Source organism: Pygocentrus nattereri, chromosome 6 (genome assembly GCF_015220715.1).
Source record: "Pygocentrus nattereri isolate fPygNat1 chromosome 6, fPygNat1.pri, whole genome shotgun sequence".
Lineage (NCBI taxonomy): Eukaryota > Metazoa > Chordata > Actinopteri > Characiformes > Serrasalmidae > Pygocentrus > Pygocentrus nattereri.
In genome coordinates, this window is record NC_051216.1 from 2,289,055 (window position 1) to 2,313,294 (window position 24,240).

Sequence of the window (24,240 nt, forward strand, 5' to 3'; positions counted from 1 at the left end):
TGCCAAGCAGGTCTACATGTGTTTTGTGGATTTGGATAAGGTTTACGAAAATGTTCCCTGAGATATCTTGTGGGAGGACCTCCAGGAGTATGGGTTGTGGGGGCTAATACTCCGAGTCATTCAATCTCTTTGCTCCCAGAGAGAGAGAACAGTGTTCGTATACTCGACATTAAGTCAAACTCAATGTTATCTTTGGACTCTGCCAGGGTTGTGCCCTGTCTCCAATCCTGTTCGTGATCTTCATGGACAGAATGTGAAGGCGTAGCTGGGTTCAGGAAGGCATTGTGTGTGGAGGCCAGAGGGTAGCGTCTCTGCTATTTGCAGATGATGTTGTTCTTTTGGCTGGATCACATGGATGCCTCCAGTGCTCACTGGAGCAGTTTGCAGCTGAGTGTGAAGAGGTTGGTATGCGGATCAGCACCTCCAAGTCTGAGTCTATGGTCTAAGTCCGGAAAAGGATGGCATGCCCACTCCAGGTAAGCGGAAAGGACTTCCCCCAAGGTGTAGAAGTTTTAAGTATCTTGGTGTCTTGTTCACAAGTGATGGAAAGAGGTATCGTGAGACCGGCCCCAGGCTGGGACAGGCAGCAGCAGTAATGTGGTCACTGTACTGGACTGTAGTGGTGAAGAGAGTGCTGAGCAATAAGATGAAGCTCTCTGTTTACCAGTTGGTCTACATCACAATCCTCACCTGTGGTCATGAGCTGTGGGTAAAGACCGAAAGAACGAGATCACAAATACCAGCAGCACAAATGAGCTTTCTTTGCAGGTTGGCGGGCTACACACTATTTGATAGGGTTAGGAGATCAGTCATCCGGGAGGAGCTCCGAGTAGAGCCACTACTCCTCCCCACTTAGAGGAGCCAGCTGAGGTGGTTCGGGCATCTGATCTGGATGCCCTCTTGAAGCCTCCCAGTGGGGGTGTACCAGGCACGGCCTACGGGGACAAGACCCTGGGGTTGTCCTAAGACCCAATAGAGGATTATATCTCCAAGTTGGCCTGGGAGCGGCTTGGAGTCGCTGGGAATGAGCTGGAGGAAGTTGCGGGGTACAGGGTCGTCTGGGATTCTCTGCTCTCTCAACTGGTACTGCGAGCCTATCTAGACAAAATGGTAAGCGGTGATGATGATGATGATGATGATGATGATGATGAACTTAACATCCATGTAAAGTCATTTTCAATGTCAGGGGAAACTGTAAAGGCCTCCAAACACCAGACATGCTGTATCGCATAGCATCATGTAGCAGAGCACTGCTGTAGAATGCTAACAGAGAATCAATAACAGTTAGACTCAAGTTCTTTTTTACACTATAATAGTAAAAAATCTAATTAAATAAAGCTTAAAAAGATAGGACAGTAACCTTGGCTGATGTAACATAGTTTTAGCATTTGCCTGTTTACCTAAAAAAAAGTATTCATTTCTGGGTTTGAATACAAAGCTATTGTGATCTACTGTGGCTTCCTGTGATCTCCCTATGGCTTTAATGTCAAATCTTTCCAGTAAAATACTGAGTGGGGCACTGAGACACACCGAGGACTTGAACAGCTTCATTGAGCACCTCTGCATGTCAATGTGGAGCACCAGCACTGGTGTGTGGACTCAGCTCCAGGTCAATCCAGCATTCAGCTGCTAAATGTGGTCCTTTACATCTGTAGCTGGTCTGCTCTTTCTGCTGTACACTGGACTCTGTGGAGAACACCTAATGAACTGCCACATGCCCTATATATATCTGAGTTGTACATACTGAGTTTTCAATAAAGTTTTACTGAAGTTCTTTGAGGTTTTTGATGGCGGATTCCACTGAGTGGAAAGCTTTCTCAAATGTTAAATCAACTTCTGCTAAAACTGAACTAAAGTTTTGAGACTGAACTTAAATGTCTACACAATTTTACTTGGTTTATGGGTAAAATGAGCTTTAAGCAGTTCCTTGTACTTTCAGTTTGGCTTTTGCAGAAAGCTTCACACTCTGCATTTTGCTAGGACTTTTTTTAATTGCATGCCACAGCTTTTACCCAATCCTTCCTGTGGCAATCCACTGTAATCCTTTTCACCAATTATAAGATAGTATAGGTCAAGCCACATACAAGGCAGAGATTAATCATCTAATGTTAAGCTTCTATATTGTTGCATTTTGCCTACTCTGGTGTGTTCATTTTCTTTGTAGCTTCTCAGGATGTAATTATGCTGGGAACACGGTAGCACCTCCTGCTCGACAAATTAAAGAACTTTACCCAAGGATGTTTTAGGTTTCGTCCAAGTCTTTTTCAGACAACTTCTATCTATGGACATATTGCAGTGTGGCGTTGTCCAGTATTAAACAGACACAGCTTATGCACAAGTCACTTTGCTTTATTAAAGGCTGTAGTCGGTCACGGCCACACCATACAGACAGCAAGGCTTTAGGCTGATAGCGAGCTCTACCTCAGCTCATGTCTGCATTGTGACACTTACAGCTCTCAACTGACACAGTTCTTTCTGCTGTAACACAAACACAGTGAAGAAAGGCTAGCCCTGCTTTCACAATAAAAGACTGTCAGAATAACCAAGAGAATTACTGACTGAGAGCAATAACCCAGAATTAACATTCAGAACATTTATTACACATGCTACACCCTGGAATACAAGTAGAATGACCAGGAAAGTAGCACAGCTACACAGCTACTATATCACAATATTCCTCACATAAATGAAAATTGCTATCAAAAGGAGTCACAGACCCTTCCATGCTCATTTCCATTTTCAGACAATCACTGGTAGGTCTGAGCAAACATTGTCCCTGCAGTCCTGTGTGCTGGCTACCTCCTCACACTGCTGTTTGCTGGGGACCCATTCTGGTCACAATCCTTTGTAATCCTTGTTGCCCAATATCTGATATTGCAGGGAAAGCTACCAAGTATGCAGACATCAATCATCTAACCTTGAATTGCTTTATTTCTGTAGAATTCAGAAGATGCTGCGCCAGATGGAAACACTCCAAATGCTTTGGTGTGTAATATTTTCTATCTACTCTTTCACGGTGTAATTATGCTGAGAGAACTCTAGAATCTAATGCTGGACAAATCACCTAGGGTCACCACTAGAGATGCAATAATACAGTGAGCTCATGGTTTGTCATATATCACTGTTTTTGGGCAACAAGAACAGCATGGTTTTGGAATCTTTATATTTTGGAAAAAAAGTCCCAATTTAAACAAATGATTTCTTACCTATAGAAACTTTCCATTCAGAAAAATGACCGCAAGAATGACCAGGCCTGGTTGTGTATCTGTTGTATAAAATTAAGGGAAGAAAACCATTGTGTTCATTAGTTTTAACAACTAGTAGGTGTTTTACCTTCTCCGTTTTTATAATTAAAAAAATAAATCATTTTTTGTTTTCAATTTGCAAAACTGTAAAGCCCTCTGTAGAAGACCTGAGTGCAGCTGTAGAATGCCAGAAGACAGCCAATAATAACAAGGTTCAGATTCTTTTTTACAATATACTATAAAAAAAAACCTGACTGAAATCATTTTTTTTAACATCTTCAAATTCTTCTCGTTGCTAATTATAGTTAGTGCACAACATGTGTCAGTTTCAGATGTCACCTCTGTTAAGAGTTAACTCTTACCTGTTGTGGTAATGAGTGTCTCTCAAGTTAGCTTTCACTTAGTAACACTATATAGTGTGAATTTCTCCGCATCTTCCACATTACTCTCTCTCTCTCTCTCTCTCCTCTCTCACAAAGCAAACATGTCTGCCATTTTACATTTACATTTACAGCATTTAGCAGACGCTCTTATCCAGAGCGACTTACAAGAAGTGCTTTGTCAATCTAGAGAAAGTATCTTTGCTAGTTACCAATAGCTTAGAGAAAAAGACAGTCCTGAGCTCAGATACTGCTAGAAACAAATGTCACTGCAGACACCAAGAGAAAAAGAAACAGAGTTGAATGCAGATCTCTGTGCCATTCAATGCAATACAATAACAATAAGATACAATACAATAAATAAAATAAGTGCAGCTTATACTTCAATGCTCATTTAAGTGCTGTGTAAAGAGATGAGTCTTCAGTCTGCGTTTGAAGACAGCAAGAAACTCTGCTGTTCAGACAGCCAGTGGGAGTTCATTCCACCACCTGGGCGCCAGCACAGAGAACATTCTCGACGCTCATCTTCCGTGCACCTTGAAGGATGGCGGGTCAAGCCAAGCTGTACTCGAAGCTCGAAGGGCTCGTGGTACAGTTCGAGATTTTACCATTGCCATCAAGTAGGTAGGGGCTGGTCCATTTTTGGCTTTGTAGGCAAGCATTAGGGTTTTAAATCTGATGCGCGCAGCTACAGGAAGCCAGTGAAGGGAGCGCAGCAATGGGGTGACGTGGCTGAACTTGGGCAGATTGAAGACGAGTCGTGCTGCCACATTCTGGATGAGTTGCAGAGGCTTGATGGTCTGCATGGGAAGACCAGCCAAGAGTGAGTTGCAGTAGTCAAGCCTTGAGATGACCAGAGACTGCACTAGCACCTGGGTGGCCTCTCGGGTGAGGAAGGGTCGGATCCTCCGGATGTTGTACAGTAGATACCTGCATGACCGAGTCAGGTTCACGATGTGAGTCGAGAACGATAACTGGCCATCCAGGGTCACACCAAGACTTCTTGCCTCTGCAGATGGAACAATCCGGGAGTTCTCGAATGAGATAGCAAGATCATGAGGACCTGTAGTCGCAGGGATGAATATCAGCTCAGTCTTGCTGGGATTGAGCTTCAGGTGGTGGGCTGCCATCCATGTAGAGATGTCAGACAGGCATGCCGAGATGCGACTGGAAACCTGTGTGTCAGAGGGAGAGAAAGAAAACATTAGTTGTGTGTCATCAGCATAACAGTGGTAAGAGAAGCCATGAGAAGTTATTACATCACCAAGAGAGCTAGTGTAAAGAGAAAAGAGAAGAGGACCCAGGACCGAGCCTTGGGGGACGCCAGTGGAGAGCCTGCATGGAGAGGATGTGAACCCTCTCCATGTTACCTGATAAGAGCGATCCTCCAGGTAGGACTTGAACCATTTCCATGCATAACCAGTGATTCCGAGGTTGGTGAGGGTGTCCAGAAGGATCGCATGGTTGACTGTGTCAAAAGCTGCTGAGAGATCAAGAAGGATCAGGACAGAAGACAATTTAGCCGATCTTGCAGATTGGAGGTTCTCAGTCACTGCGATGAGGGCAGTTTCTGTAGAGTGTGCTGGTTTGAAGCCAGACTGGTTGGGGTCTTGGAGCTGGTTCTGTGCGAGAAAGAGAGAAAGTTGATTATAGACTGCACGTTCAAGAACTTTTGAAAGGAAAGAAAGAAGTGATACCGGTCTGTAGTTGTTGACATCAGAGCTGTCAAGCATGGGTTTCTTCAAGATGGGGAGTACTCTTGCCATCTTGAAAGTTGCTGGAACTTCACCCGACGCCAAAGACTCGTTGATGAGAAATGTGATGAAGGGCAATAGGTCCTCAGAGATTGACTGAAACAAAGCAGATGGGATTGGATCCAGTGGGCATGTGGTTGGGTTACTGGTTTTCTGTTGCTATTTTTCTTCCCCTCTGAGCTTTTCCAGTCCTTTCAGTACAGAACTGGCAGTGACTTTACCTGTTCATGCTCTTTCTATAAGTCCTTACTTACCACATTTATGACTGAATGTTTATCTTTACATTTGAATCTGAAAAAAGCAGAAAAAAGTTGTTGTAGGCTTAATAAGTTGATTAATACATAAATAAATATTAACTTGTTGAATAGATCCAACCTTGATGTGATTCATTCAGTGAGAGATAAAAAACAAATGTTGACAGAATGCTTATCATATAGCATATCTTCTCTTTTTTTCAGAATCCCAACGTCAACCTGAAACCTTGACCAGTTCTGGACAGGATGGAACCTTCAATTAAGTTTTCAATTTGTCAGTGATGCCACTGGGAAATCTGTTTAATAACTTTTTCTACATATATGTATGTTAAGTCATCTACAGCCATGTTAGGCTGGTTTATCCATTAAGGCTAACTTCACTTTTGCTTACAGATGTAATTATCAACATGAGGGGGCAAAAGTAACTGTAGAAGATCTAATAATAATAATAATAATACAATTTTAACTATCTCTCTGAAAACTATAGTACAGCTTTATAAAAAAACTAAAATTTAAAAAATATATATATATTTTTAACATTATTCTCATATGGTTATGGGATAGCTTATTAGTCTGCAATCCATACTTTCTAAAAAAATTACAATTGTGCATAGCTCAATCTTGTTTATAGTATAAAAACTGGAAAACAACTCCTCTACAGCTTCTCAATAGGCTCTAACACAGTGAAGCAAATATTAACAACATTCTTCAGAGAATGAAAACTGTTGCACAAGGTTCAGGATATAATGCAGTATTTTAAAATAAACAAAAATTATTAAGGCCTACTGTTATTAAGCACACATGGTTCCCAAATTTGGGGTGCCCCAGCTAGTCTAGATTTTTCTAACATACTGTACTGTGCAAAAAACCACCCTTTTATTTACAACCCAATTTCCAAAAAAGTTGGGATGCTGTGTAGAATATAAATAAAAATAGAATGCAATGATATGCAAATCATGTTAATCATATTTACTACAAAGACTACAAATCAAATGTTGAAACTGAAAAATTTAGTTTTTTAAAAAATATGTCTATTTTGAATTTGATGCCAACACCACAAGCACCAGACCTCTTTAAATACGGAGCAATGCTGTTTTAATACATGCAGAATGTGGTTTGACACTGTCTTGCTGAAATAAGCATGTCCTTCCCTGAAAAAGCCAAAACATGTTCATATCATTCAGCATTAATGGTGCCTTCACAGATGAGCACGTCACCCATGCCATGTGCACTAATGCCCCCCTAAACCATCATGAACACTGGCTTTAGAACTGAGCACTGATAACAAGCTGAGGGGTCTTCAGCCCGGAGGACACAGTGTCCATGATTTCAAAAAAGAATTTCAAATGTTGATCCATCGGACCGCCGGACACTTTTCCACTTCGCCTCAGTCCATTTTAAATGAGCTCAGGCCCAGAGAAGGTGGCAGCGTTTCTGGATCCTGTTTATATTTGGGTTCTTCTTTATGTTTTCGAGTTTAACAGCATTTGTGGATGCAGTGATGAACTGTGTTCACAGACAGTGGTTTTCAGAAGTGTTTGAGCCCATGCAGTGATTTCCACTACAGAATCCTGTCTGTTTTTAATGCAGTGGTGTCTGAGGGCCCAAAGATCACGGCCAGCAGATACTGGTTTTTGGTCTTGTCTATTACACACAGAGATTTCTCCAGATTCTGGAGACTTCTGAAAGACTCTGCATCTCTGGGATTCTGCTTTATACCCAATCTTGTTGCCGATTAACCACCAGGTGATTACCAACCTTTTGTTGCCCCATCCCAAATTTTTTGGAATGTGTTGTTGGCATCAAATTCAAAATGGACAAACATTTTCCAAAAAAACAATGGAATTTCTCAGTTTGTCTTCGTACTATTTTCAAAGAAATATAGGATCTGAATTATTTGCACATCATTGCATTTTGTTTTTACTTATATTTTGCACAGTTTACCAGCTTTTTTGTATGTAATTTCTGTCAAAACTGTAATTAAGCAGAATATTTGTCAGCTTTTGGGGAAAAAAAGCAGGAAACACATTCAACAAAAAATTCCAGCTACTTTCCTTCCATCGCCGCCAGGTAAAGTTTCCTCAAAAGTAGAGGAGTTTCTTGTAAAATGTCTCTCAACCTTCGAGTGTTTTATGAAGCTGAATTCGCTTCTTATTCTCCAAGTTCTTGTTAGAATTTTCCTGTTCCACCTTAAATTCTGTCTGAGGCACCAGAATGTAAATGTGGCACCATTTAAGGTGGAATGGGAGAATTCGAAAGAGAAGGTGAAAACATCTTTTCAACTTTTTAGTGTTTGACAGTCTCTCTTTGCAGATTTTTTTCTCACTGCAGTGTTTCTAAATGTGAATAAGTCAATTCATCTCCAAATGGCTTAAATCTCTCTCTTTGCCTTTTTGTTAGCTACTAGCTAGGCAAGACTCTGCATTGCTATGTGATGTGCAGTCTGCACACCAGCCTTCAGGACTATAGGATGATAAATTAGCAGCATTTAAGACTATCTATTGTTAAAACAGCATTAGAACAATCAGCAGAGCTTTATTTTACTGCAAAGGAGGACTATTTTATTTTTACTTAAAAATGTAATTGTGCTATGAAGACGTACCAGGAAAGTAAAAGAGCTGTTTCCTGCCCCTGAGCTAGGTGAGCATAAGGAAGAAATTTAGCCTCTATGAAGGGGGAAAGGGACCTGGATAAGAGCCATACTACTGTATATACAGATTGTGTCCCACTAAACTATTTTGGAAACAACAAACATAAGAAACCATATTACATGTTTCCACTCATTGTCCATCTGGTTGTGCTTGCTCCAAGCAGAGGACGATCAAGCAAGCAATATAAAGGCTTCCAGCCAATTCAGAAAGGGCGAAGCCAATTACAAACTCTATTATGACTTTTACTGCCAAGGATTTGCATCTGTTCTCAGTTGACCTTTACATATACTTTGCTTTAGGTGTACCAGATAATCACTCAGTGAGAAAAAAAAATCTGTATATTAAAAAAAAGATGCAAGATTTATAATCGTATCGCAGCCTCTAAATCAATTGAATCAAATCGTGAGGCAGCCACCTCTCTCAAAGATCAGAGATTTCTCTAGAGTTCTTCTCCTCTCTCTCTCAAAGATCAAAGCTTTAAGTGCTGTTTATATAATGGGGGCAGTTTTGGGGTGAACAAGCTCTTCCACGTGGTTTTTAGGAGGCCCATTTTCTCTGGAGCTCTTAACAGTTTTTGAAAAGTTCTGGAAATTCCTTTTTTTCCTTTTGCACCTCATTCCTTATCCAAATGTATCCTCATTTCTGTCACAAATATATCCTTAAAAAAATATGTGTCTAAAAGGAACTGTCAGATAATTTTCTTAAACCTGTTTGTGCTTATAGCTCTAATCGGTTCCTGCATAAACTCACTGTTAACTGTAAAATAAATAACAATGCTGGACATTTTGATTGACAGGTTCCTGCTCTTCTGTGCTTCCTCTGTTGGCTTTGAGGTGGACAGTGTGTTGGAAGAGGCTGACTTCCAGTTTCTCCTTGTACCTCAGAATCAGGAAAGATTTTTAAGGTCCAGAAAATAAAAGCTTTAAAATGGGTAAAAATCTGCTGCTGCTGTTGGTCGTTTATGCTGCTGTCAATCAGCATGAGGTCAGACATGCCCACACAGTCCTGATCAGATGCACCTTCTTCTGGAAGGAGCTCAAACTGCTTTATCTGGTTCAGAACAACACAACTGAAAGGAATAATATGTACCTCACTGCATAGCAAAACCAGCTCCCTGTCTTGTTTATATCAATAAAATACAGCACACAGGACCATAAACTGGATAACAATAATAAAATACAGTCCAACTGACCTGCAGTGAGTCTGGCAACTGCAACATGCAGGTTCAGCTGTAACTCGGTCAGATTATCTGTGTGAATAAAACTCGCTAACACTAGCGCAGCCTCCTGTGGGTCTAACAGTAAAATGACTGAAACGGTCGTTCTGATAATCCCAGCTTCAGTATGTTGGTCTGTAAGTAGTGTTAATTATGAATATAGAAGCTAATATTGATTATTACAGCACTTCACTGTGATATTTAGAGTTTTCTGGGTCCACAGTATGGAGCAGTGAGGACCCACAGCAATGCACTCAGTCTTCACTGTGAGTTTCCCAGAATTCCTTAAAGCAGAAGACGCTGCATTTTACTGACCAGCCAGTAGGTGGTGCTGAACCCATGATATGAATCACACTGAGCCCACATGACTACTCATTACTGATCTTCTGTTACTCTCTAGAACCCAAACAATGCTCCCCCTGAACCCAGCAGGGCTTTCAGTGCTTTATTAGAGCGAAACAACCGATCACAGTAAACATCGTTTAAAGGAAATCAGGCTCGGATTCTGAGTCATGGTAACTTTAAATGGTTTAGGTCGAGGTAAATGAGGTGAGGAACTGCACCGCTGTGTACAGTAGATCTGTTAGAAAAGCAGGAACAATAACATCCTTTATATTCTCATATCTCTATTCCCATTTTCATATTACTATTTTGGTCCTATTTAATAATTTGCATTAAATATGTGCATTACTGTTTTATTGTTCATTTTGCCTCACTGAACAGAACATTATATGTGTGGTTGGTTAGAGTAGTGGGTAACACCTCTGCCTTCTACGCTGTAGACTGGGGTTCAATTCCCCACCTGGGCAGCACCCTCCACTAAACCAATAAGAGTCCTTGGGCAAGACTCCTACCACCACCTGCGCTTACCTGTGTAAACTGATCAAACTGTAAGTCGCTCTGGATAAGAGCATCAGCCAAATGCCGTAAATGTAACATTAACAAAGCAAGGCATATGAAAATTAACCTGTCAATATAAAATTGAGTTTTTTATTATTATTATTACTACTATTGTGCTTTACAGTGTGAACCTAAGGCATCAGAGAAAGAATGAAGAAACAAATCATAGCCAAATAAAATATGCAAATAAGTGCAACATATAAAAGCAAGGACAAAAAAATAGCGATAAAAAAAAAATTTTAAAACATGAATGGAATGGAATGGCCTCTACATGGATCACCACCTTATCGTGGTGGAGGGGTTTGCGTGCTTGAATGATCCTAGGAGCTATGTTGTCTGGAGCAAAAGCTCCTGGTAGGGTCTCCCATGGCAAACTGGTCCTAAGTGACAGGTCAGACAAAGTGTGATCCGTATCCTTAATAACCCCTATGAAAACACAAAAACAGGACTTGTGTACCCTGCCCGGAACAGGGTTACCGGGGCCCCACCTTGGAGCCAGGTCTGGGGGAGGGGCTCGCCAGCGAGCGTGGGCCTTGGCGTTCTGATCCTCGGTTGCTGAAAATGGCTTTTGGAACTTGGAACGTTACCTCACTGGTGGGGAAAGAGCCCGAGTTGGTGCGCAAGGTTGAGAGATACCGGCTAGATATAGTCGGGCTCACCTCAACACACAGCTTGGGCTCTGGGTCCAATCTCCTTGAGAGGGGCAGGACTTTATTCTTTTCTGGGGTTGCCCATGGTGAGAGGCGGCGGGCAGGTGTGGGCTCTCATAGCCCCTCGACTCGGTGCCTGTATGTTGGGGTTTTCTCCGGTGGACGAGAGGGTAGCTTCCCTACGCCTTCGGGTTGGGGAACGGGTCCTGACTGCTGTCTGTGCTTATGCACCGAACAGAAGTTCAGAGTACCCAGCCTTCTTCGAGTCCTTGGGAAGGGTGCTTGAAAGTGCTCCTCCTGGAGACTCTATTTTCCTACTGGGGACTTCAATGCTCACGTGGGCAATGACAGTGAGACCTGGAGGGGTGTGATTGGGAGGAATGACCTCTCTGATCTGAACCCAAGTGGTGTTCAGTTTTTGGACTTCTGTGCAAACCACAGTTTGTCCATCACGAACACCATGTTTGAACACAAGGATGTCCATAAGTGCACATGGCACCAGGACACCCTAGGCCGCAGTTCAATGATTGACTTTGTAGTCGTGTCATCGGACTTGCGGCCATGTGTTTGACACTCCGGTAAAGAGAGGAGCTGAGCTGTCAACTGATCACCACCTGGTGGTGAGTTGGATCAGGTGGTGGGGGGAGATGCCGGTCAGACCAGGCAAGCCCAAACGTATAGTGAGGGTTTGCTGAGAACATCTGGCAGAAGAACCTGTCAGATTGATCTTCAACTCACACCTCCGTCAGAACTTTGACCAGATATCGGGGGAGGTGGGTGACATTGACTCAGAATGGGCCACATTCCGTTCCTCCATTGTTGAAGCGGCTGACTGTAGCTGTGGCCGTAAGGCAGTTGGTGCCTGTCGGGGCGGTAATCCTCGAACCCGGTGGTGGACACCCTAGGTGAGAGATGCCATCAAGCTGAAGAAGGAGTCCTACCGGGCATGGTTGGCCTGTAGGACACCAAAGGCAGCTGGCAGGCATCGACAGGCCAAGCGATCTGCGGCTTCAGTTGTCGCCAAGGCAAAAACCTGTGTATGGGAGAAGTTTGGTGAGACCTTGGAAAGTGACTTTAAGTTGGCTCCACATGTGCTTTGTGGATCTGGAGAAGGCATTTGACTGTGTTCCCCGGGGTATTCTGTGGGAGGTGCTTCAGGTGTACGGGGTACATGGCTCTTTGCTACGAGCCATTCAGGCCCTGTACAAACAAAGCTGGAGTATGGTTCGCATAGCCGGCAGTAAGTCAGACTCGTTCCCATTGAGAGTTGGACTCCGTCAGGGCTGCCCTTTGTCACCAATTCTATTCATAATTTTTATGGATAGAATTTCTAGGCGCAGTCAGGGGATGGAGGGTGTCCGGTTTGGTGACCTCAGGGTCGCATCGCTGCTGTTTGCAGATGATGTGGTCCTATTGGGGACATCAGGCCGTGAACTTCAGCTTTCGCTGGATCGGTTTGCAGCTGAGTGTGAAGTGGCTGGGATGAGAATCAGTACCTCTAAATCTGAGACCATGGTTCTCAGGCGGAAAAGGGTGGAGAGCCCTCTCTGGGTCAGGGATAGACTCTTGCCTCAAGTGGAGGAGTTCAAGTATCTCGGGGTCTTGTTCACGAGTGATGGTACAAGGCAGCGGGAGATTGACAGGCGGATTGGTGCTGAGTCAGCAGTGATGCGGGCTCTTTACCGGTCTGTTGTGGTAAAGAAAGAGCGGGATAAGGCAAGGCTCTTGATTTACCGGTCGAACTACGTTCCCACCCTCACCTATGGTCATGAGCTTTGGGTAATGACGAAAAAAATGAAATCGCGAATACAAGTGGCCGAAATGAGTTTCCTCCGCAGGGTGTCTGGACTCTCCCTTAGAGATAGGGTGAGAAGTTCGGTCATCTGGGAGGGACCCGGAGTAGAGCCGCTGCTTCTTCACGTCGAGAGGAGCCAGCTGAGGTGGTTCGGGCATCTGGTTAGGATGCCTCCTGGATGCCTCCCTCAGGAGGTGTCACAGGCAAGTCCACCTGGGAGGAGACCCCGGGGAAGACCCAGGACATGCTGGCGTGACTATATCGCCCAGCTGGCCTGGGAGCGCCTCGGAATCCCCCTTGGAGAGCTGGTGGAAGTGGCTGGGGAAAGGGAGGTCTGGGCCTCATTGCTTAGGATGCTGCCCCCGCAACCCGAACCCCGGAGAAGCGGAAGATAATGGATGGATGGATGGATGGATGGATGGATGGATGGATGGATGGATGGATTAAAAAGTAAAATAGGGTAACAATATTAGAATAATGTAAAAGTAACATTACAGTAAAACTACAGAAAATGAAAGCTAGTTAAACGCTAAAGTGAAAAAATAGTTTTTTAACTTTTTTTTAAAAAATCAGAGTATAAAAGAAGACGGATGTTTATTGATCGTGCGTTTCAGATCTTCAGTACATAATAAAAACAAAAGTCTACTTCACCCCTTTTCCTAAGTCTAATCTGTGGAAAGTGGAGAAGGCAGCAGGGGATGATCTCAGAGCTCAATGTGGATCAGAGTTTATGAGGCTTTAAGAGACGTATGAAGGAGCTGCAGCACTAACAGATTCAGAGACTACTAATAAAACATTACAGCCAATTCTAAAGGAAACAGCCAGTGGAGTGATGATAAAACTGCTCTTATAGGTTCTCGTTATCTAGTACGTGTTCACGTTCTCACTGCTGTGCTTTGTACAGGCTATAGTTTATTTGTTGGTCCTGTGAAGAACACATTACAGTAATGAAGGTGAGAAAATATAAGAGCTTGGATCTGTTTCTTGGTCTTGAAGCTGGCAAAGCCATGAAATTTTAAAAACATTATGATTGCATGATTGCTGTCTGCTGCTTCTTTTTGTCCAAAAGGAACAAAGCAGTTTTTTAATCCATCAAAAACTATGCAGTGATTTTTCACACACTGTGCTGCACTTAATCCAATAAAACATGTTTTTAAGTACTGATGAAATCCACAATATACTCAGAAAAGTATACTGTGACCCAGATTTTGTTCACCACTTGATGCATCTGCTGGAGAGGTGGGAGCTTTCTTCATCTCACATTCTTCTGGACTGTGCTGTAGATCAGAGTTATCATTAATCGAGCAAACGTTTGCAACATTGAGATCATATTACTATTGCTTTCTTTTTTAGTGCAAAGAGGGAATTTCACATTTTTCATCATGTTCTGAGATGGTAGAATTGGCAGATATTTTAAACTGTTATTTGGTGTAGTTATTAAACTCCAGTACAGGGGGATGCTACTGCAGAAAAATAGTTGTAATTCATTTGTGTTGCTCTATTTATAAATCATACAGAAACAGATGTTAGATTTCTCTGTAACACAAATTACTTAGCAGTGAGTGGAAAATGTCCTGCATATTGCAAAATTTCTCAGCCAGCAATGAACTAACACTAACTCTATGGGTGCAAGTAACGATAAAATATGAAGTAAGCATGAAAAAGAAGCTTGAATTTAACTGCAGCTGCTGATGGTTTACTGTAGAGAATCTATTTCCAGAGAAAGCAGAAGAAGTGGTGTGTGTAATAAACTTTATTAAATTATTTGCACTGCTTACCAAGCAGTTCCTGGTTTAGCAGTGTTCACTGCGGCGTACTGCATGTCCTCTTCTTCACAAAGCGAGTTTGACTGTTGGACAGTAGAGTAGAGAGGAACGTTCCTCATCTGAGAGCGTGAGAAATGAACTGTGTAGTACTGAACATCATCCTGACCATCTGAGGATGTAGCTCTTGAGGGCTCAGAGGTCACAGCCAGGGTGGAGACCTCATCATACACAGGAGCAGAAGCTCCCTGAAAGAGAGCGAGAGAGACCCAGAGAGAGATAATGAACTAGATGACGATTCTTGTGTTCATCATATTTGGGGTTTATTTTGTTAGTCAGTGCAGCGGGAGCTGAAAAAGGAGAACCTTTTATATGAGCCATACCAACCTGTGTAGAACAGAATTACAGCTCTGTTTGAATTCATACACTGAGAAGTGTTCTTGATTAATCACTGATGTAATTCAAACTGGATTCAAACGACTCCCTCATTAAAACTCACCTCTCCACTGTTCTTCTCTGTCTTGCTGCTGGTCACTGCAGCTCATCTCCTGTTGGAGTTTTCAGAGGAAAATGACCTTCAGACTCACATCTCCAGCATTAAATCAGCTCCTGTTAATGTTCTGAAACTGCACACCATCTATTTCACTCTCCACTGTATTAAACTGCTGATATTAGAGTGAAGAAGCTGAACTGCAGCACAGCTTACAGGCAGCATCTGGAGGATGTTTTATATCTTACATATCTGTGTTCAGATTCTCACCTCATCCACAAAAAGACTGCAATGAATATCAGAAGCAAAACCACGGCGACTCCAGAAGCTGCATATACTGAAGTCCTGTTATTTGTATTAGTGCAGAGATGCAGGAGAGGAAAAAGTATAGAGAAGTCATCTTAAATCAAGTACATAAACGAAAGCTGAAAATATACTTGAAAAGTAAAGTAGTAAAATTTCAGTAAATGTTGAAATTTCAGTTCAGTAAATGTGACTGTCACACCTTGCTTGCAGGTGAGGGTACATATGCTCCAACAAGGTTGTGGGATATAATAAAAAGCGATGGCAAACCACAATAGCACATTCGGTGCAAAGGTCTTTATTTAGTGAAATGTTGAAAAAAAAAATGTATGGACAAAAAACAAAACTAGAAAGGGAAAGTTTGTGAACAAACTTAGTTGGTTCGAAAAAGTCAGCTAATTGATGGAAGACTGATTGTATACTGCATTTTAGCAAAATTTTAACCAAGTGGATGGGAATACATTGTTAGGTGTTATTGTGAATGAAGTTCCACCTTAAATTCTGAGCCACTTTAATTGTTGTGCTATGTTAATTGCAGTTCTACCTTAAATTCAGTGCTAGCTTAAATGTATTTCCACCTTATATGGGTCACTTTAAATTTAGTGCTACCTTAATGGAGTTCCACCTTTAACTTAGCACTATGTTAATTATAGTTCCACATTAAATTCTCTGCCACCTTAAATTTAGTGCCATGTTCATTGCAGTTCCACCTTAAATTATGTGGCACCTTAATGGAGTTCCACCTTAAAATAAGTTGCCTATTAAATTCTGTGCCACCTGAATATGTCACTATGTTAATTTCACTTCCACCTTCAATGCCACATTAAATGAACTTCCACCTTCAATTCTGTTCCACCTTAATTAGCATGTTAGCTTAAAAGACAGTTTCACCTTAAATTTTGTTCCACCTTAAATTTAGTGCTCTGCTAACTTTATTCCTTAGAAAAGCAAAAGCACACTCCACAGTCCCGCAAAGTTTTGTGGTTCTAGCATGAAGAGTGAGATGAAAAACATATACTGAGCATTGAATAATAATAAGATTACGTAGAATAGTAAGTTGGCTTTTTCCAAGTACTAAATTCACAGAAAACTGATGACAATGTTTTAAAAAATGTACACAGGTACATCTTTTGACATCAGCTGGAGCTTCAAATTCAAACACTTGATGAAGACTTGAGGCAGTGGTGGATAGCAAAGGTTGCTAACCAGTGACTGAAGGGTTGAAGAAACTAAGCTGAAGTCTGGGCTTAAAATGAGCTGGAGAGCATCAAGATTTTTACCTGCCATAATGCAATCACAGGACTCACAGAAAACAAATCAAATTTCATTATCTTAGAAATTATTCTTCTTCTGGCTGCTCCCTTTAGGGGTCGCCACAGCGGATCATCTGCCTCCATCTTGCCCTATCCATTGCCTCCTCTACTTTCACACCAACCATCTCCAGGTCCACCTTCACTACATCCATAAACCTTCTCTGAGGTCTACCTCTTCTCCTTCTACCCGGCAGCTCCATCTCCAACATTCTTTGCCCAATATATCTACTATTCCTCCTCAACACATGTCCAAACCATCTCAACCTGGCCTCTCTGGCTTTATCTCCAAACTGCTCCACCTTCACTGTCCCTCTGATCTGCTCATTTCTAATCTTGTCCATCCTTGTCACTCCCAACGAAAATCTCAGCATCTTCATCTCTGCTACCTCCAGCTCAGCCTCCTGTCTTTTAGACAGAGCCACAGTCTCCAAACCATACATCATAGCAGGACGCACTACTGTCTTGTAAACCTTCCCTTTCACTCTTGCTGCTATCCTTCTGTCACACATCAGCCCTGACATCCGTCTCCACCCACTCCATCCTGCCTGCACCCTCTTCTTCACCTCTTTTCTACACTGTCCATTGCTCTGGATGGTTGACCCAAGATATTTGAAGTCATCCACCTTTATGACCTCTACTCCTTGTATCTTCACCTTTCCACCTGCCTCCCTCTCATTCACACATATGTATTCCGTCTTATCTCTACTGACCTTCATTCCTCTCCTCTCCAGTGCAAACCTCCACCTCTCCAGATTCTCTTCCACCTGCTCTCTACTCTTACCACAGATTACATGTCATCTGCAAACATCATGGTCCATGGAGCCTCCTGCCTGACCTCATCTGTCAACCTGTCCATCACCATTGCAAACAACAAGGGGCTCAAAGCTGATCCCTGATGTAACCCTACCTTCACCTTGAAACCTTTTGTCACTCCAACTGTCTCACTATACTCATACATGTCCTGCACCTTCCTAACATACTTTTTAGCTACACCTGACTTCCTCATACAGTACCACAGTTCCTGTCTTGGCACCCTATCATATGCCTTCTCTAGATCCACAAAGACACAATGCAGCTCCTTCTGACCTTCTCTGTACTGCTCTACCAACACTCTCAATGCAAAAATTGCATCTGTGGTACTCTTTCTGGGCATGAAACCAAACTGCTGCTCACTGATCTGGACCTCTCGCCTTAGCCTTGCTTCAATAACTCTTTCCCATACCTTCATGGTGTGGCTCATCAACTTTATACCTCTGTAGCTACTGCAGCTCTGCACATCACCCTTGTTCTTAAAAATGGGGACCAATACACTCTTTCTCCACTAATCAGGCATCCTCTCACTCTCCAGGACTTTGTTAAACAACCTGGTTAAAAAGTCCATTGCCTTCTCTCCTAAACATCTCCATACCTCCACAGGTATGTCATGTGGACCAACTGCCTTTCCATTCTTCATCCTTTTTAAAGCTGCCCTCACTTCCACCTTACTAATGCTCTGCACTTCCTGATCCAAACATCGATCCATTGCCAACGTGAGCACTGAAGTCTTCCAGTAAGACTATGGTGTCTGTAGCTGGGACCCTTTGCAGAATCCCACCCACTTGCTCCAAGAAGGCCAAATACTATGACCTGTTGCTTGGTGCCTAATGAATGAATGAACTTTGTCATTGCACATTGTACTCGTACACTTGCACAACAAAACTGAAGTACAAACCCCTGTTCTCGGTGCAAAGTAAAGCAGAAAGAGAAAAATAAAATAAGCTAAAATAATTTAAATACTATACACATTTATACTAAAAAAAACAACGATTGCACATGAATTTTTCCAGTTATAAATTGCACTGGCCCAATGAAATGAACTGTTAATTGCACAGTATGACATTGCACCAAAACCCGATCAGTCACGTTTGTATTAATCAGATCAGTCACATGTTTGTGTTTAACAGAGCTATAGCCCTGTTGTAAAAACTTTAAAAAGTCTTTCAAATACAACTTTAAAAAAAAAAAAAAAAAAAAAACTTTTTCAAAAACTTTTAAGCAAACAACAGCCAGAGTTTTCCTCTCTGCAATTTCAATTGACATTGAGGTGACCCTCTCATCCACCGGGACAAAATCCAACTGCAAGGCCGCCAGCCGGGGACACGTAAGTATCCCCACACCCACCCAGCGCCCAGTGCAACCCCTGAACAGGAGAGGCACCAACCCCTACCCAGGAGTTTGGTTCCAGAGCTGACACTGGTTGGAGATGAGCCTAAATATATCTAGGTGGTACCTCTCAACCTCCTGCACAAGCTCCAGCTCCCCCCCTCCAGTGAGGTTACATTCCATGCACCAAGAGACAGTTTCTGCCACAGGGGCCTAGGCCACCAAGGGCCCCCCTGCAATCTCCCACAGCCTATACGGCACTGCCCCGCTCTCCCATGCTGGACCTTGCGGGTGGTGGGCCCACATGGTCTCCTAATGTTGGCACGCTCCTCACGACTGGGTTATGTGGGCTGCCTGGCCACCAGGCGCTCGCCGAGGGATGCTACTCCCAGGCCTGGCTCCAGGGGTAGGTCCTGGTGACCCTCTCCCAGGGTAAACAATTGTCTGTGTCCATTTTTCATGGGATTATTGGATCAAGTTAGTCTGGGTCTTCACTCCAGACCTGTTCGCCCTGGGAGACCCTACCAGGAGTATATTGCTCCCGGCGACTTGGCTCTGAAGATCCCTAGACCACACAAGTCCTTCCCCCATGACAAGGCCCAGATCCAGGAAGGGATTAGCATTTTATGAATATCAAATATCGAGAGAGCATCAGATGTTTCCTCAGCTGCTGAGGCAATCCCATAATGCAACAGGGTGCAGAAGAAAATGGTAGGCAGTAGGCAGAAGCGCTTTGCCAAACAGCGAAGTCATCTTCGCAAATGTAAGTTATTCTAAATTTTGTGGTATTTTATCTGTTTTCTTGTCATTAAAGTGCACAAATAGCCTATAGTTTGCAATTTTGGTCCATCAGTGACCATTTCACAGTTTTGCTAGCATGCATACTAGTGGATTTTGAAGTGATTTGAATACTTGCTGGCTAATGACTAATTAGCTAAACTACAATAGGTTTTGTCAAACGTTAACTAATGATGGGGTAGAGCAATCTAATTGTTGATCCGATTGTTTGTGTCTTGAATCATTTGGCAGAATAATGAGGGTTAAATGGTGCTTTTCTGGAAACTGCTAATGGTCAGATGGCTGGCTATTTATTTGTCCATGTTCACTTACACAAGTTGTTTCCCTCTTTTCAGGGACCAGATCAGTGCTCAAACCTTTCATAAAGGCTTGTATAGAGAGAGTAGCCATGTATCGGCAACAAAACTCAGCTTTGTCAGCTGGGAAGTAAGGAAATTAGGGTGTTTGTTCATCAGTTAGATCAGGGGTTTTCAAAACTCTTCCACAAAAAAGGCTGTAGCTGCAGGTTTTCATTGGAAACAAGCAGGAGCTCAACTGATTCCTCTAAATCAGGAAAATAATCATGAAAACCTGCAGCCACACTCTGCAGATATGACCAGACACCAATGAGTCAGTCATGCTTGCTCAATTATATAATAAATTATGTAGTAGTATAAATGTAACATTAGCTAATCCTAACTTGAAACTAAGTAGAAGTAATTTACGTGGTTGAGCACTTTCCTAATCTGATTTTAATCTCATTACTTATTTTCTAAAAGTTAAAACCCCAAATTTGTTTTTGTTTACAGTTTTGTTTGGCTACAGGAAAAGGTGGCACCACCTAAAAAAGTAATATAAAAGCAAAGGGCCAAGACAGAGTTTAAGATTAATATTAGATTAGCATCATAATTGAAAGATTTTAATTAATTTACATATTTAAAATATGTTTGAGTCTTATTCAGCTAAGCAAAAGGAACAAACTAAGGTTACATTACAGGTGTGCATTTATTTTAGGAACTGAAGTCTCCACCGTCCAGGACTGTGACTGACAACCATCACCAAGCATCAATGCTTCCTGCTGGCAGATAGTCCTTTGTGAAGAACTGCACTGGTACAGGAAAGCTTTAAAAAATCTCTAAGCATTGCTGTCTGATCCACTTGTACCAGCGCAACACACATTAACATGCCGCCACCACCACGTCAATGTCACTGCAATGCTGAGAATGATCCACCACCCAAATAGTACCTACTCTGTGGTGCTACTGTGGGGGTCCTGACCACTGAAGAACAGGGTACTATGTGTCACCATTTGATTAATACATTAAGCATTTCTAGCCTGAATTACACATATTTCAGTTCAGTATGGGATCTTAAGCTGTTTTCCAACTGAACATGACGTTTTGTTTTACATTTACATTTATGGCATTTAGCAGACGCTCTTATCCAGAGCGACTTACAAAAGTGCTTGTCATTACTTCAGAATATCTCGTGTTAATAAAGGTCGACATAATTTTAAAGAGCTTTGCTCTAAATTGCTACCTGAAGTTATCTATGCATTGAGACCTAAAACAAATACAACAAGTAGAAAAATACCTACAACTCAACAGAGTCTACACAACACTAAACCTGCTGAAAAAAAGTTTGTAATAAAATACAGTGAACAATAAAAGAGGTGAAGATCTTTAATAGACAGTGTTAGTGATTAGATAAGTGTAGTGTAAAGAGATGGGTCTTCAGACGTCGTTTAAAGACAGCAAGTGATTCTGCTGTTCGGACACTTGGGGGAAGTTCGTTCCACCACCTTGGTGCCAGGACAGAGAACAGTCTGGAGGCATGTTTTCAACGCATAAATTATAAGCATTATTTAAAAGTATTCGATTAAATCATTAAGAAAGCCCCATCTCCATGTTGGTAGGCGAGCTGAACACCTGAATATGATCTGATAGAACTCGTCTCATCACCGTTACTGCAGATGCAATCAGTTAATTATAACTTCAAATAAATGCTGATGAATCTTGTGCAAAGTCTTAACAGAAATAAAACAAACAGCACTGTGCAAAAGTCACAGACCTCCATTTCATTCATTTAATTTGTATTCAAAGCCACAAGTGTCAGACAAAGAACAGCAAATACATTAACACCAAATTACACAAGAGTCTCCAACTTTAGTGTCAAATCTGTTGTATTTTTTTCCAGCTTTCATCCCGGTTCATTGTGCTCCATCAACAAAGTCAACTCTAAAAAAAGTTGGCACAGATGGAATGAAAAGAACATTTAAAAAGACAAGATTTTTGTCGGATCTAACTAACTTTGTTTCTTATTCATTTAGCACTTGCACTCACTCAATACAAAGTCAGGCTGTTGTAACAAGTGCAGAACTTAGAATTTTACTTAGACTTAGACAGACTTTGTCATTCAAATGAACACCATACAGTGTGCATTAGAACGAAATTTTGTTGCCTTGGCTCAGAGTAGATCAGTAGTACAAGTAATACAATGTAGTGCAAAGTGCAGTGCATATGTAAACATGTATATTAGCAGATAAATTTTTAAACAAGTATATGTACAAGAGTGTATTGCACTGGAGGTCCCATGTATGAGGTAATCAAAAAAAGAATTGGAACCGCATGTTATTTAGAGTTCAGCTGTCTTACGGCGTGTGGGAAGAAGTTGTTTTTGAACCTGGCTGTTCTGTTTCGAAGGCTTCGGAACCTCCTTCCAGAGGCCAGCAGCAAGAACAGTCCATGGTGTGGGTTGGAAGGGTCTCTGTTTATTAAAGCAGCGTCTACCTGCTTTACCAAGACTCCCTGAATATGAGCAGCTTCCATATCTCTGGAATGTTCTCCATGTTAGCGCCGTCTGCTGACCCGGCAGCTCCAACCTGCTCAGAGTCGAACAAGGAGAACAGAACATTTTCCTCCACGGCTTTCAGTGGAACCAGCCTTAACCCAGTGAAACGGGTCGGTCTTAGCTCGTTATATTAGCGTTTGGCCGAGTTAAACCCGCTTTACACTGAGCCGTCCTGCCAGGAAAGCTAACGAGGATTAGCGTGATGAGCTGCTGAGCGCTGAAACAGAGGAGGTGGTTTTCTGAGGAGAAACAGTGAAATAAACTCACCCAGATGTCCTGCTGAGCCGGGGGCTGAACTTCTGATCAACAGTAGCGGCTTTTGTTGGGGTTTTTCTGTGTTCGAGTCCTAAAGCCACTTTTCTGTAGAGCTGTGTGTTTTAGCAGCTAAGCTAACTCCTCACTGAGAGTCCACAGCACAGAGCGCGCGACGGAGACACGCAGCTGAGCGCCAAACCGCGGCTGAGGAGGCGGAGTTACACAGGGAGACTGATGAGGAGGCGGGGCTACACGGGGAAACTGATGAGGAGGCGGGGCTACACAGGGAGACTGATGAGGAGGTGGAGCTACACGGGGAGACTGATGAGGAGGCGGGGCTAAACGGGGGAGACTGATGAGGAGGCGGGGCTAAACGGGGAGACTGATGAGGAGATGGAGTTACATGGAGAGACTGATGAGGAGATGGAGTTACATGGAGAGACTGATGAGGAGGCGGAGTTACACGGAGAGACTGACGAGGAGGCGGGGCTTCACAGGGAAACTGATAAGGAGGCGGGGCTACACGGGGAAACTGATGAAGAGTCCAGAAACATTTAACATAAAATTACACAGAAGCCTCCAACACTAGAAGTAATAAGGAAATTGATTGCCTGCATCAACATCCTTGATCAGTGAATTTGGTAATCTGCATTAAGATGCCTTTAGGAGAACACATCATTTCATACTCAGACCATGAGTCCATCACTCGAAGCTCAGATAACCAAAATGAAGCTCTTTTTTTGGAGAACCAATAGTGTCAGAATATGGCAGGCAAATCCTGCCAAAAAGGAAATGAAAATGAAAATAAAAAGTAAACGCAAACCTATTTTTGCCATTTCTTTTTCCAAACATCTGCACAAGGATGTCCTAAAATGTACCTCGTAGCCCTGCCTAGTGCTAATTAACATATTGGTCAGTTAGAAAAATTAATCAAAAACTGGAAAATGAAAAGTGAATCTCCAGCAGGTGGCGCTGATGTTCGTTTTCATTTTCCTTTTCATTCTGACAGTTAAAGCACGTCAGCGCCGAAAACGGAATCACGAACTGTCACTCTGCTGCTGATTTATCCATTTTGCATTTTCATTTTAATTTTATCAGATTTGCAGCCGATCGCTATGAAAAAGAAATAAGAAAGTAAACTTTGCGTTTTGATTTTAGTATTTGACTCGTATTCTGCGTTTTATGAAGAAAAGCCAAAGCCAAAGTGAAGTTTGTGTTTTCTTTTGTCTGTTAGCTTTTTCACTTTAGATTTGGTTGTGAAAAAACAGAATAATGACTAAAATGAAATGACAGATAGGCGTTTTCAATTTATTTTTATTTTTGTCACAAATGGCTTGCGCTCATGTGAAAAATGAAATTGCAAATGAAGGCATTTAATTTCATTTTCAATTTTGGCAGGATATGCGCGCAGATGTTTGAAAAAAGAAATGGCAAAAAGAGATTTGCTTTTACATTTTACTGTTTTCATTTTCATTTCCTTTTTGGCAGGATTTGCCTCCCAT

At 42.3% G+C, this 24,240-nt stretch overlaps 1 protein-coding gene and 1 long non-coding RNA gene across 2 annotated transcripts in view; one reads left to right on the top strand and one right to left on the bottom strand.

Annotated features, from left to right (window-relative positions):
* LOC108414332 (uncharacterized protein DDB_G0287625-like) overlaps window positions 1–6,780 on the top strand; it is a 126,685-nt gene extending 119,905 nt beyond the window's left edge. The window contains exons 35-36 of the mRNA XM_037538962.1: window positions 2,941–2,985; window positions 5,838–6,780. Of these exons, the coding sequence (XP_037394859.1) occupies window positions 2,941–2,985; window positions 5,838–5,864 (72 nt within the window). The 3' untranslated portion in view covers window positions 5,865–6,780. The remainder of the gene's footprint in view (window positions 1–2,940; window positions 2,986–5,837) is intronic.
* Window positions 6,781–14,045: 7,265 nt separating this feature from the next.
* On the bottom strand, window positions 14,046–23,086 carry LOC108414380. The gene is made up of 4 exons (XR_001856860.2): window positions 22,751–23,086; window positions 15,108–15,156; window positions 14,624–14,856; window positions 14,046–14,122 (listed from the first exon to the last, which is right to left on the bottom strand). It is a non-coding gene; the product is annotated as an uncharacterized LOC108414380 (long non-coding RNA).
* Between the last annotated feature and the right edge of the window lie 1,154 nt (window positions 23,087–24,240).